Below are 16,460 nucleotides of genomic sequence, written 5' to 3'. Positions count from 1 at the left end.
TTTGCCTTTCGAGATTAGCAAAGACTCCGTAGCAAAAGTCCCCTGGCTGATTTAGATGGTCTCTCGCTAATTTAATCCTAATCGTAATTATTAATTTCACAATTGACAAGTTTACCCCTATCATATCATCAAATTCGAAACCCCCCCCGCCATTTTCAACAATCTCCAACGGCTTGGGTCTAAAAAAATATTTTTTAAAAAATTTCTAATCCGAATCAAAATCCGATAAAAAGATTGAATAAATATAATATTTGTAAATCGAAAAAAACCAAATTAAAAATAACAGAATCTCATCCATTTTCGTATTTCAAAAAAAATCATCACGAGGCTGAAATGATCTACCGAGTAGAGTTGGTTTATTATGATTGCCTTTATATTCAGATTTGGTTATTTTAATTTTAGAAATATTATAATCATATTGAATTTGATTCAATTTAGTTCTATTTTGATATGAATTTGCTCTCTATTTTTATTTTAAAAAATATTCATTATTTCAAAGAAAAATATTATTTATTTAGTTCAGTTTCCGGTTTTTCCGATTTTTAGAAAATGGATTCGATTGCAATTGTATATTATTGGGTTAAGATGGATTTGATGATTCGGTTATTAACCGAATCGGTTAGAACGGAGTTTGGATTTTATTACATAAAGAGAGAAGAAACAGACAATGTCTGTGTGTGTGTCCGCAGATAAAGAAGCTTTGGAAGCACTCAACACTGAAAGTCAATGTCTGGAATCAGAGTAATACTCATCGATCCACTTCTGAATGATGGCAACTTCTTGCCGCCTCTGCTCTTTCAGCCAATCAGGATCCTCCTCCGTCTCCCTCCTCAGGTCAGCATGGTGAGCTCCTGTTTCACACATCCATGGCGGAATTGATTTCATTCGTTACCACAAACAACCTTCCACTATGTCTTACGTATGTTACCTTGTTTGGTCACCAGCGCGATGATGCTGCTCGATATGTTCTTCAGAACTCTGCCAAAACACAAAAGCAAGAGCGGGGATTTATACAGAAACCTGTGTTGCAGATCGAGAAAGAGAAGGTGGTGATTAAGACGAACCCTCCTCTGCTCCATGGATCCTGCATTCCGTTGGAGAAGATGATGTTACTCCCGAACCTCTTCAACACCTTCTCTATTCTCTGCGATTACACGTAAATAAATCTCGGATTTACATATCTGTGTAGGTAAAAACCTCTATTTTTTCCGACGTTTCCTCGGGGGTAGAACGAAAACAGACCTGACCGCCGAATTCAGTGGTGATCCAGTGGGGACGAGGCTTGACCCCGAATCTGAAGACGCAGTTTTCTTCGAAGCCTTTGTAATCCTCCTCAAATGGCTGAAACATGCACTCGTCCGAGCAGCTCATCGGCATCACCATCTCCGTGCACGCCTTTTTTTTCCATCCGGTAAAAAAAAAACTCAGCTCATGACGGATTCATATAAATTCTGTTTCGATAATTATATGCATACCAACGTATATCAGTTAACGCGTCTTACGTGTTAAATCTTTTATTGGACCGATTATGTGACCTCGATAAGTTTTGGGGTCTAAAATCACATCTTGGAAAAGTATAAGGACTATTGTGCAAATACTATTCGGTAATTTCTATTTCTTTTGTTCTATTAACCCGTTTATAAGAGAACACCAATGTCGCCTTAATCCCAAGTTTATTTGAGGTTAGACGTATGAATTCTCCATCTCCGTTCATTTCGATTTTGGGTTAAGTCCTCCGAGATATGATGTTATATTCGGTTCAGTTCTTCAGTATCTTAGATCCATGTTATAATTCCGCATTCAGATTCAATTGATATATTTGTGAATTATACCTGCCAACCCCAACCGCTGAGTCCATGAGCATCTTCCTCGTGTCCGATATCGAAGCATTTCTCCGAACCTGAATAGTTATAGTACAAGCTTGCGGCAGCAAACACACGCTCGAGATCACTCGCTCCCCGTGCTGCTGACCCGTCGATGATTTTGCACATCTGATAATACCGAAGAAGACAAGTTCCGGGTCGGGAAAAAGGAAAGAAATTTAAAGACGACGACTTTGGAAAACGGTAATAGTTTCAGTTACCTTGTCCACGGGATAAGCGGGCAATGGCGCCATGAAGTTAGCTTCTGTTGGGTAATTAACCATCGCTGTATAAACAAATGCCGTCTGTAACCAACCGATGGCTGAAGATACAGACCGAAGATCCCTGCAATAGACACAAGAAACATTTAATAAGAAGGACAATGGCCAATGTTGCGAGATCAGTGTTTCGATATGGTCAGAACAAGGAATTTACTTGCAAGTTCGGAATATCTTGCTGAGTTTGGTCAAGCCTGCATTCATGGTGGAGAATGCTTCCATCTCCGCCCAGCTTCGCTTTATGACTTCGAAACAATCGGAACTCGCATCCTACGCATAGTACGAGACACAGAGAACAAGATCTTATCAGACGTGAGATGGAACGCGAAGAAAAACAGAGAAACGGGAGCATACCCTTGTCGGGAAGAGAGTGTTTGAATCATGTACGAACCTTGAAATCCTGAGAAACGGCGTCATAGAAGCTCGTCGAAGGCACGATGTTATCGAATTGCAGAATTGGAGCGGAAGATGCTAATGCGCCGAGCGATATGTGCGGATACTTGAGTCTGAACCAGGCTGCAAGCACTGAACAGACAAAACACAACAGATTAAGTAAACATATATCAAATTACATCGAATTGAATTTGTAACAGCGAAAATCCGTTTCAGACAAGAACATGAGAAGGAGGGTGTTTGGGAAAGTGAGCTTACTTCCTCCATAAGAGCCACCAAAGACCACAACAGGCGAAGCTTCGGATGATAGATTCTGCTTCAAGCTTCTGATCAGAACCGCGAAATCAGCCAACGCTTGCTGTGAATTCAGGTACCCTAATGTCTCGGCAGATTTGTACGACTTCTTCCCAAATGGCAATGACTCTCCATAGAATCTATGCTGCAAGGACATTGTACATCAGAAAACAGAGCATTAAGCCAGTGTTCTCCAAAGATCAAGGTAGAGAGAGATGAAGTTACGGAATTCAGAGAAGAAAAAAAACTTTTACCTCGATGAAGACAAGAAGAGCTCGGAACTTGGGAGCAATGTCGAACATGAATCCGGTGTTAGAAGCAAACCATTCGATGTCTCCTTCGTTGCCAGTGTAGACGAAGATGGGCCCACCTATGTGCCAGAAATGGCTGTTGATAAGGTACTTCTGGTGGAAGGTTCTGTAACTGTCTGGTCTGAAACTGAAGTGGTCGAGAATCTGAGGGAAGTAACGGGTCTGGAGAGGTAGAGGAAACTCTGGCTTTGAGATCTTCCTGTCTTGTCTCAGAGAAGACAAGTGGTATGCTGCTCCTGGAACATACGTCACCATTGATGCTTTTGTTGACCGTGTTGCATGAGCAACAATGGTGAAGAACAGAAGCAGAAGACATGAACAACCAGGCATCCTCTCTCTCTCTCCCTCTCTCCTCCTCCTCCTCTCTCTCTAAAGAAAAATATGAAGAAGAGGTTGTCTTATGTCAAGTTTTGTTTTCCCAAGCAAACTCTTTTGGGAGTTTGTCGATAAAAAAAAATTAAAAATATCAGAGAAAGGGCTTAAGTCAGTGTCCTTTTCAGGACATGATTCTTACACACAGACATGCAATCAGAAGAGCCCTCTTACAAGTTGAGAGGTAAGATCCAAACAAAGCAGATCCCTTCACCCCCCATGACTACTGGTCATAAGATACCACAATTATTTGTACATACATACATGTATACATACACATACATAGTAAAGCATACTGAATTTAGAAAAATGGGTTGCCAACTGATCGTCCATAAAGTTGGTGCCAAACCTCGAATGTGGAAACAGTCCATGTGAGAATACCAAAGAGCCTACGAGCAGTCACATTGCCTAAACGTTGAAATGCAGACTCAGGAAAGGAAATAACAAGAAATTCGCGTCTCATTTCTATGTGCTAGAAGAAAACTACTTATTAAGCAAAAAAAAAAAAGGAATTACCCTTTTGGAATGATGGAGGTATTGCAACGCCCCTCTTTCATATATTTATCAGTCTAATTTCGAATAAAAGGGAAATGAACAGGAAAATGGTAAAAGATTGAGACATTAGCACCAATAATTGAGACCAACACTTCACTATCCTGTAATAAAAATGAGCAAGACAGACACGATCAAAGAGAACAGCTCATCTATCCCCACTCCACTAGTCAACTTTTGTTCACTTGAAAAGTAAACGTGCTGCAATAATAAGCATCTTATCACCAAAACAAAAACAAAAAATTCACTCTTCCTAAAATGGCATAAAGAAACTTTAATCATGAAACCAAAACTTTTTTTTTGTTAAAGGTGGTACCCAAAACTTTCTCCAAAGTTTAGAGCTTTTCCACATTTTCATTCATCCTCCCAAAATTTGCAAACAAAGGGTTGGTCCAACAAATACTTTTTTAACAGATAAGGAATGCGATAATATGTTGATATCATTAGAGGTCCGGGAAGGATTCCACCACAAAAGTGTATTGTAGGTAAACCTTACCTTGCAGAAAGGTAAGTTGATATCATTATTATCGATAAACATGCAAACATGTAATTGCAATGGTGAAGCTGCTCATTCCAGAGAATAAAGATGGCATGCCTCCAAGAGCCTGTTTTTGTTTTCCTAAGTATATATATATACAGATGATGCAAATGCAGATGCAGATGTAGAACTTATCTCAGATTCTGATCTGAGTGTACACATCTAGTCCTGCTCCAAAAAAGCACTGAGCCACTCAGTTCTAGGAATCACATCGCATTGATTTCGAACTGCACTGAGGAATCATAGAAGAATACAGAGAACGGACCCATGTTCTTGGACCAAAGAATACACGGATAGTCTACATTTTTACAAGACCCTTTTCGATATGTGTGGGTGTCGAGCATCACCAGAGACAGAGTTGAAGAAATAAACATATGAAGGATGCAACTTGCGCCGGAAGGGAATAAACAAGTCAAAAGAAAAACTTGTCTATCATCTTTGCATTGCTACTTAAGTAATACCAATCTTGTATTTAACCTTAGGTATGATGACAGTCTTCACTTGATTTGATTCTCCATGTGTCTCTGCCATGTTCCATTGAACCATACTTCCAGAATCCATTCTGAAATAATCAGACAACACTCCATCTTTGGGAAACTTGCACCTCTTCTATGCAAAGCCAAGAATAAAAATATACAGACGCAGGTAAACCGTCCACAAGGGACAGTCACGGTTAAGATCAACAGATTCTTCCATCCTCTCCCATTCCGCAGTCCTTGAAGGAACAACAATCCTGCAAAGCTGTATCAGAAACACTCAACATAGAAACCATCCCGAACATATAAACGCTTGAATCCGAACGTCTATCACATATTTCCTGGCACAAGTGTAGTAGTCTAACCCTGAAATGCAGAAGAACAATCAGCATTTTTCAACCTTCTATGTCACGAAATTAAGCATAAGATAGAATGTAGCAATTAGCATCAACACCCAAATAAACTTCATCTGTGAACCTTCACATGTCGCGTTACTTCACTCGATTCGATTATTTGAAAAGTTAAAAGTCCCGAAACCAATCAAATTTGGTTCCTTTAACTTGGATACAAAATGAAATCCAAGTATGAATCATAGAGGAGGCTCAGATTCGCCTTTTCTCAGACAGCTGAAAGAGAGAAGACACCAAAATGGCTGCTGACAAAAAAGACAGGAGTTTTCATTGTTCCTCCATGCCACATTTGTAGCCACGCCAAGAATCAGGAGTTTCTCATCAATGTCTGGTCTTATTGACTCTGAAATCATCATCACAGCCTCCCAAAGAAGAAGAAGAAGAAGAAGAAGAAGAAGAAGAAGAAGCAGATAACAGATCCATTGAAAAGACAGAGAAAAAGATACGACGACAGCGATTGAGAGGCTATTTGGCATAGCACTCAAGTGGCTCATTGCCACACGCATGTGGCTCGCCGATGGAGGATGAAATCATCGGCCCCGCTTCCACCGGAGATGACGACGAATCCGTCGTACGACGCCGGAGCGATTCCCTCCAGGAGCAGAACCTCATACTTAAACTAATGAGATAAAACCCTAAACCAGTCCTTCCCGAATAATTTATATCCCCCTTCTTCAGATGTGTTCTTCCATTTGTACCCTCAATATAGGCCATAGATTTGTTAACCTAATGAGGGTATTTTAGTAAATATTATAAATAAGAGATTTTTTATCTAGAAAGTAGATCATATTCATATGTGGCTTAAAAAGTCTTTTATTATACCAAAACTAAAAAATCAATATTTTCTATTAAAAAAACATATATTTTAAAATAAATAACATTTTATTTTCATTATAAAAAAAATATAATATATTAAACCGTCAAGTTATATTTTGACAATATTTATAAGGTTTTTATATCATAATTTATTTTTCTAAATATTTATAATCTTTATAAAACCGTGATTTGGACAATAGTCCCATAAATTGAGAATTTAAAATTTTTATTTTTAAAATTAAAAATATCAAAAGTTATAATTATTAAAAGTTTATGCCTTTTAAAAGTATTCCAATTTGGTGCTTTTCTTAATTTTTCAAATTAGAATTTGATGCTTTTCTTAATTATTCTTGTTAAAATTAGTCTTGAATGGTGATATTAAAATTTAAGTTTGATTTCAATTTTTTTTTGGATATATGAAGTTGTAAAGATTTATTCTGGATTTTTATTTAGTTTTTATTACTTTTTTAATAAAAAAAATATTTATTTAAAATTTAATTTTAACATTTTTATACACATTCCATTTTTATATCAAATTTATCTTTGGACATATTGCTTATGGCTATATATTGATTCGGTTGTAAATAAAATAATAAAGATAGATAAAAGTAAATGAAAAAAATGGAAAGTGAAGAAACAAAACACAAAAAATCTAACCCAAAATTGGTTGACTCAACCGGTAAAAAAGAGAACAAAGGTGAGTTCGAATCTTTACTTGGAAAAGATGATCTATTAGGAGATGTAGTCGGACAAAAAGTTCATATAAACTTTCAACATTATAAAAAAATGCAAAAAATCTGTCTGCATAATAGAGAAGCTTTACATAGCCTCTTTGCCCTTCTGCTTAACTGATCTCGTGTCCACGACCACTCCGGATGAGCCGATGAAAGAAGTCAACTGTTCACACAGACAAAACATGCACATACACATGTTTCATCATATTATAAAATAAATAAATAAAAAACATTAATCTTTCAATATGCATTTAATCTTTCGACCAAGAAAGAACAAAACGCTTACAAGATCTGAGAAGCTCAGTCTGTGCAGAAGAAACCCATCTTCCTTTTTTCTGAGAAAAACCAGATTGGCATCCAACAAGTGCATTGATCATGATCATGAGCATGAGCATCATACACACTTGTGACTGTATACATACATACATGCATACATACATATATGTAATCAGGTATGAAGCAAGGAAACTTCAGTCAGTACCTCTTAGTACTCGACGATGAGCGTCTATTCTCCGTTGGGGTAGGAACGACGATGCAAGCTATGCCGGTTTGGTTAGTTCCGTTGATGCAGCCTTTATCGCTCAGGTATACGTTCTTGATCATAATCGAAGACAGACGAATATATAATTTATGCTATCTCATCTTATCAGACCGATTCAACGAAAAGATTCTCATGAATCTTTGGACGATTGCTTACCACTCCATTGTCGATCAAGAGTTGATGAAACGTTTCATCAACCTGCTCCACTTCCTTGGGTTCCTTACCTTGCATATCCACGAACAATGGATCAGATCCGACAACAATGCGCCTGTCAAGAACGACCAAGAACGTTTCAATCAGTTCATAGCCGGGTTTTTCCAGCGTTATACGTGCAGATTTCAAAGTGTAACCAGTGATTTGTATCGCTAAATATTTTGCGCATTTCTCAAGACCCTTAATCTCTATTTGCCAAACCATGAGGATAATCATGTCAAGATGAACAGATATAGCAAAGTTACCAATCTGCATTAGCTGCTTTCAGAGCCCTTGTCAGCTCGTTTACCCGACTGCTCCCTGAGCCATCCGACACAGTATTGGTCGGGCCATGCTTTAGTTGCAGCGATAACCAAGCAAAAGAATCAGACCATAAACTATGACTATGCAATATTTTGGTAGAAGATGAGATACACTACACTCAAATATTCATCCATCAATATAGCAAATTGATTTCACCTGTTGTGATGAACCAGTTGCTATGAAAACTATATCTAATGCTCCTCCGATAGGCAGTTTGATGCGTTTCGTGAAATATCCAGATTCGTTTTCTCTCGAATCTCCTGTAATGTACCTGCGAAGTGTGAATCATTATCTTTTTTCATTGCTCTTCTCTTGATGAAGCAAATGGGGCAAGAAAACTGAAAAGGGTCTGTTGATGAAGAAAAAGGGTTTTTGTTGTTTCACCATGGCAGTTTCAGAGAAGAGGACACACGAGTGGCCTGCAAAAAACATGAACAGATGTTATCTGTTGCTGCTCGTGTCTGGACAACAGGAGATTGGATTTGGTGCAGTGATCACTTTTGAATCATTTGTAAATCTCTCTGTCTCTACATTTCGAGAAAGCTGTTCATAAACAGCTCGAGAGCTTACATTTCGAAAGAGCGGATCTTTGTCTCCAATATCGCTAATGCTCACCACAACCCTTGCGTTGTAAGATCTCGCAACGCTCCCCATCTTCATCAATCACAAAAACAATAGAACGAACAAGTTCATGAACAGCTTTGGTCACCCAGAAGAAGAAAAAAAATCAAAAAATTTCCCCTGAAACTTGACTGCTTCTCTTATAAAGATCCCTAATTTCGATTCTGGGTCGAGTAAAATTATCTGAAGATCCAACAAAAAAACCATCATTTTGACATGGAAATTTCAATTTCTTGGAAATAGACGATGTGCACATTGTTGGGTCCTCTTCAAAATCTCATCTTTCAACAAAATAGAATGTTGTGTACAGAAGCGATTTGTCCACTGGACCAAAGGGAGAAGAAGAGGGGGAAAAAACAGACCAGTTTGAGAAGACGGTTTTGTTGGTGGAGAGGCCTGGAGCCACCGGAGACAGTGATGAAGTGAAGATCGAGATGTCTGCCATTGTCAGCGTCCGAGAACAACAAGGAGCGACCCAGATGCAGAGACACGTAAATGGCGACGCAGAGAGACAACTGGATGAAGATTGTGCAAGCCCATGGTGACTGCCTCATGTTTTACTCTCATGGGTTATCCGAAATTTTCTCAGTCGAGAGGCCAGAAACCGATGTAATGTGACTGTAAATGAACAAAGGGGAGAGAGAGAGAGGGGTTTATGGTGGCAATGCACATGGTGATGAACATGTCATGTCAGAGACTCAATCCTTATCTTCAAAAATCGAGGGATCGTATGATTTTACAGGAAGAATCTATCATGAATATGATCTGTTTTGGGACATTTATTGGATCATCATCAGCATCGTCTTTCAGCGGTTCATATGTCACAACTGTTGAATCATATTATCATACCCCGATATAGTATGTATTGGTATTGGATGATTTGATATATTTTATGTGTTTTAATTGATTAATTATCATAGTTTCGAATATATATATATATATATATATATATTGGAATAGGCATTCGATGTGAATAAAAAAAATTAATTCAAATCTAACTTGAATCAAATATAAAAATAAATGAAAGAAATATATATTCTAAATATTTTATTACTAAAAATTAAATTCAAATTTAATATACAATCCAAATGAATATGGAATTTTAAAATTGAAAGGACCAAATTCAACTAACAACGAGAAAAAAAATGAAATACCAATATATATATATATATATCCAAATGTCCAAAGTAATATTTGTGAATCTTGAAAAAAAAATCGGAATATCCAGGAATTTGTTACAAAATTGAGGGGCCTGAGGCTGGATGTTGATCTGGGCCGAAGCTTAAGGCCCAACACGTAACAATTCTCACGTCACACATACGTCATCCTTCTTCTCTCTCTTTTTTGCTATAGAGAGAGATAGAGAACAATTCATTTCCCTTCTAAAATCCCTACAAATTTTGAGGTTCACCCCAAAACAAAGGAAACGAGGAGCAGAGTTAGCGTGGATGTTTCGATTCGATTATGATTCAAACCGAAAAATATGGTATTTTTTTCGATTCGAATAGTTCAAAATTCCTGAATGTTATTAATTTTAAAAAAATCGAATTTTCATAATTGAATCGAACTGAATCGAATCGAAATTTTAAAAAAAATGGAAAGCGGAAAATATTTTTAAAAAGATCTATTTTTTTTAATAAAAACCAGAATCGAATTGAATCGAAACTAAATCGAACCGAACCGAATATAATATAATATAATGATTGTTTATTATCTATTTTAGTAAAACTGAACCGAATCGAATTATTTCCGACCCGAATACCGAATTGACCACCCCTTGTGAGAGTGGTTTTTGATTTGATTGTTTTGTACCAATTTGGTTTGGGCGGTCGAATTCAAAAAAGGTCTTATTTTATCCCAAAATATGAAGTACACAAATAGTTTAATTAGTCTTCAATTCAAAACCAAACGTAAAATTTGATTTTCAAATTAAATATTATTTAAACATTAATTGAGTATTATTTTGCGTAAAATAACTAAATTAAACGATTCGAACGCATTACAAAATAATAAATAAATAAATAAAAATAATTTTTTTTAAAGCAATGAATATTTTTTTTATATTGAAATCTAGTTTGAATCTGAATTAGAATAAATATTTATATATATCATTTTTGTGAAGTCAAAATTACGTAACCTTATCCAAAACAACTAGGAATTATTTAACGACGCAAACCAACAAGGAAGACTATCTTATCTCATCCTTTCCTAACTTTCTTTATCCTCACCTACCCAACAATATCTATGAATGATTTTGATTTTCCCGGAAAATGAGAAAAGAAAATATGCGTATGGGGGAGGAATCATCATTCATCGTATACGCAGGCGGAAACCGTATGTGAAATGGGTTCTCATGCTTTTCCATCACCTTTTTGCCCATTTGCGATAACGAACTCTGACCAATGCTTGCTTTACACAATCCCCACAACTTTGGAGAGCGTGTATATATTGATGATTTTCTTTGAAAAATAAATAAACATATATTGATGATTTGATAACATATATATGCTCATGGTTGGTCCAAACCAAAAATATAACAAAATTTTACTGTCGGATGTGAATGTTTAAGTAAGAAGCAAAATACTTCGATCAAAGTTGAATTAGAAACTTGAAATCTTATCAAACTTTTTTTCGGGGTAAATGGAATCTTTTGATACTTATAATTACAAGATAAAATCCAACCAAAATGTTTTATTTGGCTTTTTTGCATGTCAATATTCAAACAAATTTTTTTTATATATATCTAAACTTTGGTGGCTTGTTGGTAAAATAACATGCAAAATATGTTTTTAATCCCGAGTTCAAATTCAAACATGAAAAAGACTATTTAGATAAATAAGAATTTATGTCCGACAACAATTGACTTCGAATTTGGAGGATTAGTTGGGTCAAAAGTCTAATGAATCTCTCGATTATATAAAAATATTTTTTTCCGACATCGTTATAAAAAATATATAGGTCGAACAAGATGCTAGAGCCGCATAAAAAACATCACCCGCAAAAATCAAACGAACAGATGAAAAAATAGAGAGAAAGCCGCCAGTTCGGTGAGAGGTTTCGGGTTTGGTTTAATTACAACTAAACCGGAAATTAAAGACAGACCACATTGAAATACCAATAACTAAAAGCACACAAGTAAACCATTAATATAAAAGAGGCTGGTTGGGGATTGGTTTGTATGCTACTATCAATTTCGATTTCTTCTTATTACTGTGGATTTTTCATTTACAAAAAAAAAACTATTCTAAATATTATAATTATGTTCGTTTTAGTGAAAATCATCCATGCCATAATTTCGACCGTAAAGTCAACGATATGATCAGATCACATAAATCTCGTTTTACATTTCATTTTTGGTTCGGTTTTCTCACAATTGGTTACGTAAATGTTCCGAAATTCGTCGGACCAATTTCGCGCAGAGACAAATCTAGGACACGGACGAACAAAAACGTGTAATAATATATGTCTCTCTATTAAACTCTTTATAATATTTTTTTGAGTAACCGTCTATTTTGAACCAAGCACATATTAATTCTGAGATCGTTAGTAAATCATGTGATTAGAATTTGCATTTTTTTATTTAAAATTCAAAAAACTTGGAACGTAACAAACATTTCACGTTCTCATTCCATTCATTCCATCTCACTTCATCCGTTGATGTATCCAAAGTTGTATTTTATAATTTTTAATATTTAAACTGTTCATTTTCTATCATCCGTCTTTGTATGTATCATCACAAAAAGCACAACCACAATTTTTTTTTTATATTTCATATATATTTTTTTTGACGAATGGGTCAAAGTTGTTTTGAAGACCACAAGAAAAAAAAAAGATTGGTGTAAATAAAAGACATTGTTTTTAATGTACAACAACTTTGTCGAGAACGAAGACATGTGTTAGGGTTTGGTAACACGTGGCATTACATTTGTAAATTTCATCAAAAAAAAAATTCTGAAGTTTTTTTTTTTTGTGGTGGATGAGCTTTGGAGTTAGAGCTTTCTCACCAGACAAATCTCAGCCACCAAAGTTATATATGTACGGTTTTCTTATAACACGGCTTCTTTTGAAAAAATAATGAAAAGAATTTCTTTTTTTTTTTTTATAGATTGATTCTATTTAATTTATATTTTCTTAAGAAAATTGTAAAATTTGACGTGAACAAACAAATTAAGTTTACAAAAAAAAAAGATTGATGTATTCCTATTTTATAATGCAGTACAAACAAGATCTTTTCTAGACTTTTAAGCAATTAATTAATCATGTTAGTGCTGAAAACATTCACTCGACCACAACACACTATTTAGTGTGAATTCTGAAATATAAAATTAATTTCATTTGGATTTTTAGAGGAAATATCTGAATCGGATTGTTTCAAAAATCCAATATAGATTTTTCTAATACATACTAATATTCTTTTTAAAAAAAAGGTAAGATAATTATCAAAATAGTAAAATATGCGCACACAAAAATATTTACTTGTATTATCTCACCAATAAATATATAAATATAATTGCATATTCGTGTGGTCATCATCTTTTCGTCACAAAAGTATACGTTATGCAGCAAAGATATCAAACACACACCAAGAAACCCAAGATCCATCAAATTCCAACCATACATTTCCTCTACCTCACATTCCTTCACCATTACTTCATAAAATTAGTGAAAGATCCGATTCAAGAAGCTTATTTTTATTTTTTACTTTCTCTTATTTATAAGGGTCAGTGAGCTTCACACACTTGGACACGCTCAGAATTACACACAAGTTTGCTGCCTGTCTGTTCTTGGATTGATACATTCTCTCTCTCTCGTTCTCGATTTGCTTCAGACATCAATGGCGGGGAGTGGAGTGTTCGCGGAGATATTGGAGGGAGAAGTTTACAAGTACTACTCAGATGGAGAGTGGAGGACTTCTTCATCTGGCAAGAGCGTTGCGATCATCAACCCGACAACGAGGAAGACACAGTACAAGGTTCAAGGTATGAACTTGATGCGCTGTTTCCGAATTTCAGATGGGGTTTTCACCGATTGAACCTTCATCAGTTGAACTGGGCCAATCAAGTAATCAATCTTCTCTGTCATGAACAAATTCAACTTCTGTTCTTGATTCTGTCGCGTTTCTTGTGTTCTCGTGTGGAACAGCATGCACTCAAGAAGAGGTGAACAAGGTGATGGAGATAGCGAAATCGGCTCAGAAGAAATGGGCAAAGACTCCTCTGTGGAAAAGAGCAGAGCTTCTTCACAAGGCTGCTTCAATCCTCAAGGAGAACAAATCCCCCATAGCCGAATGCCTCGTCAAGGAGATTGCCAAACCAGCAAAAGATTCTGTCTCTGAGGTTGCAGATTCTTCGCTTTTGTCTTCGGAAAACTAGTCTTTCTTGACAGAATCTTAAATCTCAGAGTTCTTTCATCAAGGTTGTCAGGTCTGGAGATTTGATCTCCTACTGTGCTGAAGAGGGTGTCAGGATTTTAGGAGAAGGGAAGTTCCTGGTCTCTGATAGCTTCCCCGGTAACGACCGGACCAAGTACTGTCTTACTTCTAAGGTACGTTAGGGTTCGATTCTCTCTCTAGAAGCCAAATAAAGTTCAAATCTTTCCTATGCAGTTTCTTGTTCATATACGCATCAGTGGTTGAGGTTATGGTGAATATGTCAGACCCAAGAATGTATTTGCTTGATCCATGAACAATGCGTATGGATATGACCTACAGATTCCTCTAGGTGTGGTTTTAGCGATTCCGCCGTTCAATTATCCAGTAAATCTGGCCGTATCAAAGATCGGTCCCGCCCTTATCGCCGGAAACTCGCTCGTGCTCAAGCCCCCGACTCAAGTAATTTTAGCTTGGATCCCAAGAAATTTTTACTTTCCTTCATAATGCTTGCATTCTGTGCATTAATGTGGAATATATTCCGTAATGTTGATTTGTGAAGGGAGCTGTTTCATGCCTTCATATGGTACATTGCTTTCACTTAGCCGGTTTCCCCAAAGGTCTCATCAGTTGCATCACCGGAAAAGGCTCTGAGATCGGCGACTTCCTCACTATGCATCCCGGTGTTAACTGCATTAGGTATTCGTTTTCGAGTACAAATAGAGGAAAAAATGTGTATAAATACGTACACCGAGAGCTAGAAAACAGTGGTTTCTGATATTACGAATGATCGTTTTCAGTTTCACCGGCGGCGATACGGGAATTTCCATCTCCAAGAAAGCCGGTATGATCCCTCTCCAGATGGAACTCGGAGGCAAAGACGCTTGCATCGTCTTGGAGGACGCAGATCTCGATCTCGTCGCTTCCAACATCATCAAAGGAGGATTCTCCTACAGGTATATACATATATATATATATCCTTACACAGCTTATCTTGATTCACGAACTGATCTGATTTTGGTCTGGAACAACAGTGGACAGAGATGCACGGCGGTCAAGGTTGTCCTGGTGATGGAACCGGTGGCTGATGCTCTGGTGGCGAAGGTGAATGCCAAAGTGGCAAAACTAATGGTGGGACCGCCCGAGGAAAACTGCGACATCACTCCCGTGGTATCGGAGTCGTCAGCCAATTTCATTGAAGGGCTTGTGATGGATGCCAGAGAAAAAGGAGCAACCTTTTGCCAAGAGTACAAAAGAGAAGGCAATCTCATCTGGCCATTGCTCTTGGACAACGTCAGACCCGACATGAGGATCGCTTGGGAAGAACCCTTTGGTCCTGTCTTGCCTGTTCTAAGGATCAACTCCGTCGAAGAAGGCATTCATCACTGCAACGCCAGTAACTTCGGCCTCCAGGTACCGACTTTATCGATATGAATTCCAAATTATATATATATAAGCACAATATTCTTGCCAAACCATTGTTTCAAGAACTGGAGTTCTTAGGAACCAGACAGTTTCTTGAACTTGAACCAAGTCGAATTTGTTTCAAGTCGAATTTGTATGATTCAGTAACCGGTATCTGTTAAATTTCGTTGGCGAATCAGTTAAAGGTATCATAGTTTTATACACAAATCCATACATGATATCTACAAGGATACTATTGTGAATATGTATTAGGGTTTCACCTAACCCAGACAACCAGTTTTGCTATAATATCAGCCTATGATGTTCTTTGGTTTGTGAATATACCGCAATTGGGTCCGGTTAAGTACGCCTGGTTTTCACTAAACCGAACCGATCCAAACCATTATTTCCAACAAGTTGTGGTATTATAGATTCAACATTGATGTGAAAATGCAGGGATGTGTGTTCACAAAGGACATCAACAAAGCGATACTGATAAGCGACGCCATGGAGACAGGCACGGTTCAGATAAACTCGGCGCCTGCTCGTGGCCCCGACCACTTCCCTTTCCAGGTCAGATCATATTCAGGACAACACAAACTCGGGACGCTTCACTTACCGAGATGTCTTTGTGTGTTTAACAAGTTAGGGTTTTTTTCAAAACAGGGGCTGAAGGACAGTGGGATTGGATCTCAAGGGGTGACAAACAGCATTAACTTGATGACCAAAGTGAAGTCTACTGTCATCAACTTGCCTTCACCTTCTTACACCATGGGTTAGTTTTTCACTTCCCCTTGTTTCTCCGGTTTAGACGGATACCGGTTTAATCATCGTCGGTTATTAGAACCTATATCCGGTTTGATGGACGATATAAGTTTGGTATGGTGTTCCTAGATCTTCGTGAGTTTGTAATGAATCAGAATTTCTTAGTTTTTATGGGGTGAAAGAGTTTATATATATATATATATATATAT

General features: G+C 37.0%; 3 protein-coding genes across 3 annotated transcripts; 1 reads left to right on the top strand and 2 right to left on the bottom strand.

Annotated features, from left to right (window-relative positions):
• Positions 1-554: 554 nt before the first annotated feature.
• On the bottom strand, positions 555-4,545 carry LOC104803569 (lysosomal Pro-X carboxypeptidase). Its single transcript, XM_019201349.1, has 11 exons — positions 3,860-4,545; positions 3,082-3,507; positions 2,792-2,972; positions 2,532-2,665; positions 2,298-2,410; positions 2,084-2,207; positions 1,833-1,991; positions 1,243-1,395; positions 1,065-1,144; positions 929-978; positions 555-851 (listed from the first exon to the last, which is right to left on the bottom strand). Exons 1-11 carry the CDS (start codon positions 3,971-3,973, stop codon positions 724-726), a joined length of 1,662 nt encoding a protein of 553 aa, XP_019056894.1. The 5' UTR covers positions 3,974-4,545; the 3' UTR covers positions 555-723.
• A 2,410-nt stretch (positions 4,546-6,955) lies between these two features.
• LOC104803568 lies at positions 6,956-9,457 on the bottom strand. Its single transcript, XM_010527513.2, has 9 exons — positions 9,077-9,457; positions 8,664-8,747; positions 8,478-8,512; positions 8,250-8,364; positions 8,036-8,124; positions 7,734-7,845; positions 7,518-7,630; positions 7,323-7,371; positions 6,956-7,199 (listed from the first exon to the last, which is right to left on the bottom strand). The coding sequence occupies exons 1-9, from the start codon at positions 9,266-9,268 to the stop codon at positions 7,122-7,124; spliced, it is 867 nt and encodes a 288-aa protein (XP_010525815.1). The 5' UTR covers positions 9,269-9,457; the 3' UTR covers positions 6,956-7,121.
• Positions 9,458-13,318: 3,861 nt separating this feature from the next.
• LOC104803567 (NADP-dependent glyceraldehyde-3-phosphate dehydrogenase) lies at positions 13,319-16,443 on the top strand. The gene is made up of 9 exons (XM_010527512.2): positions 13,319-13,693; positions 13,857-14,050; positions 14,130-14,258; positions 14,425-14,544; positions 14,645-14,781; positions 14,883-15,038; positions 15,117-15,495; positions 15,943-16,059; positions 16,153-16,443. Exons 1-9 carry the CDS (start codon positions 13,549-13,551, stop codon positions 16,264-16,266), a joined length of 1,491 nt encoding a protein of 496 aa, XP_010525814.1. The 5' UTR covers positions 13,319-13,548; the 3' UTR covers positions 16,267-16,443.
• The last annotated feature ends 17 nt before the right edge of the window (positions 16,444-16,460 follow it).

Source organism: Tarenaya hassleriana, unplaced genomic scaffold (assembly GCF_000463585.1).
Source record: "Tarenaya hassleriana unplaced genomic scaffold, ASM46358v1 Cleome9, whole genome shotgun sequence".
Classification (NCBI taxonomy): Eukaryota; Viridiplantae; Streptophyta; class Magnoliopsida; order Brassicales; family Cleomaceae; genus Tarenaya; species Tarenaya hassleriana.
Note: the sequence above shows the minus strand (reverse complement) of the source record. Positions and strands in the feature narration are given on the sequence as shown.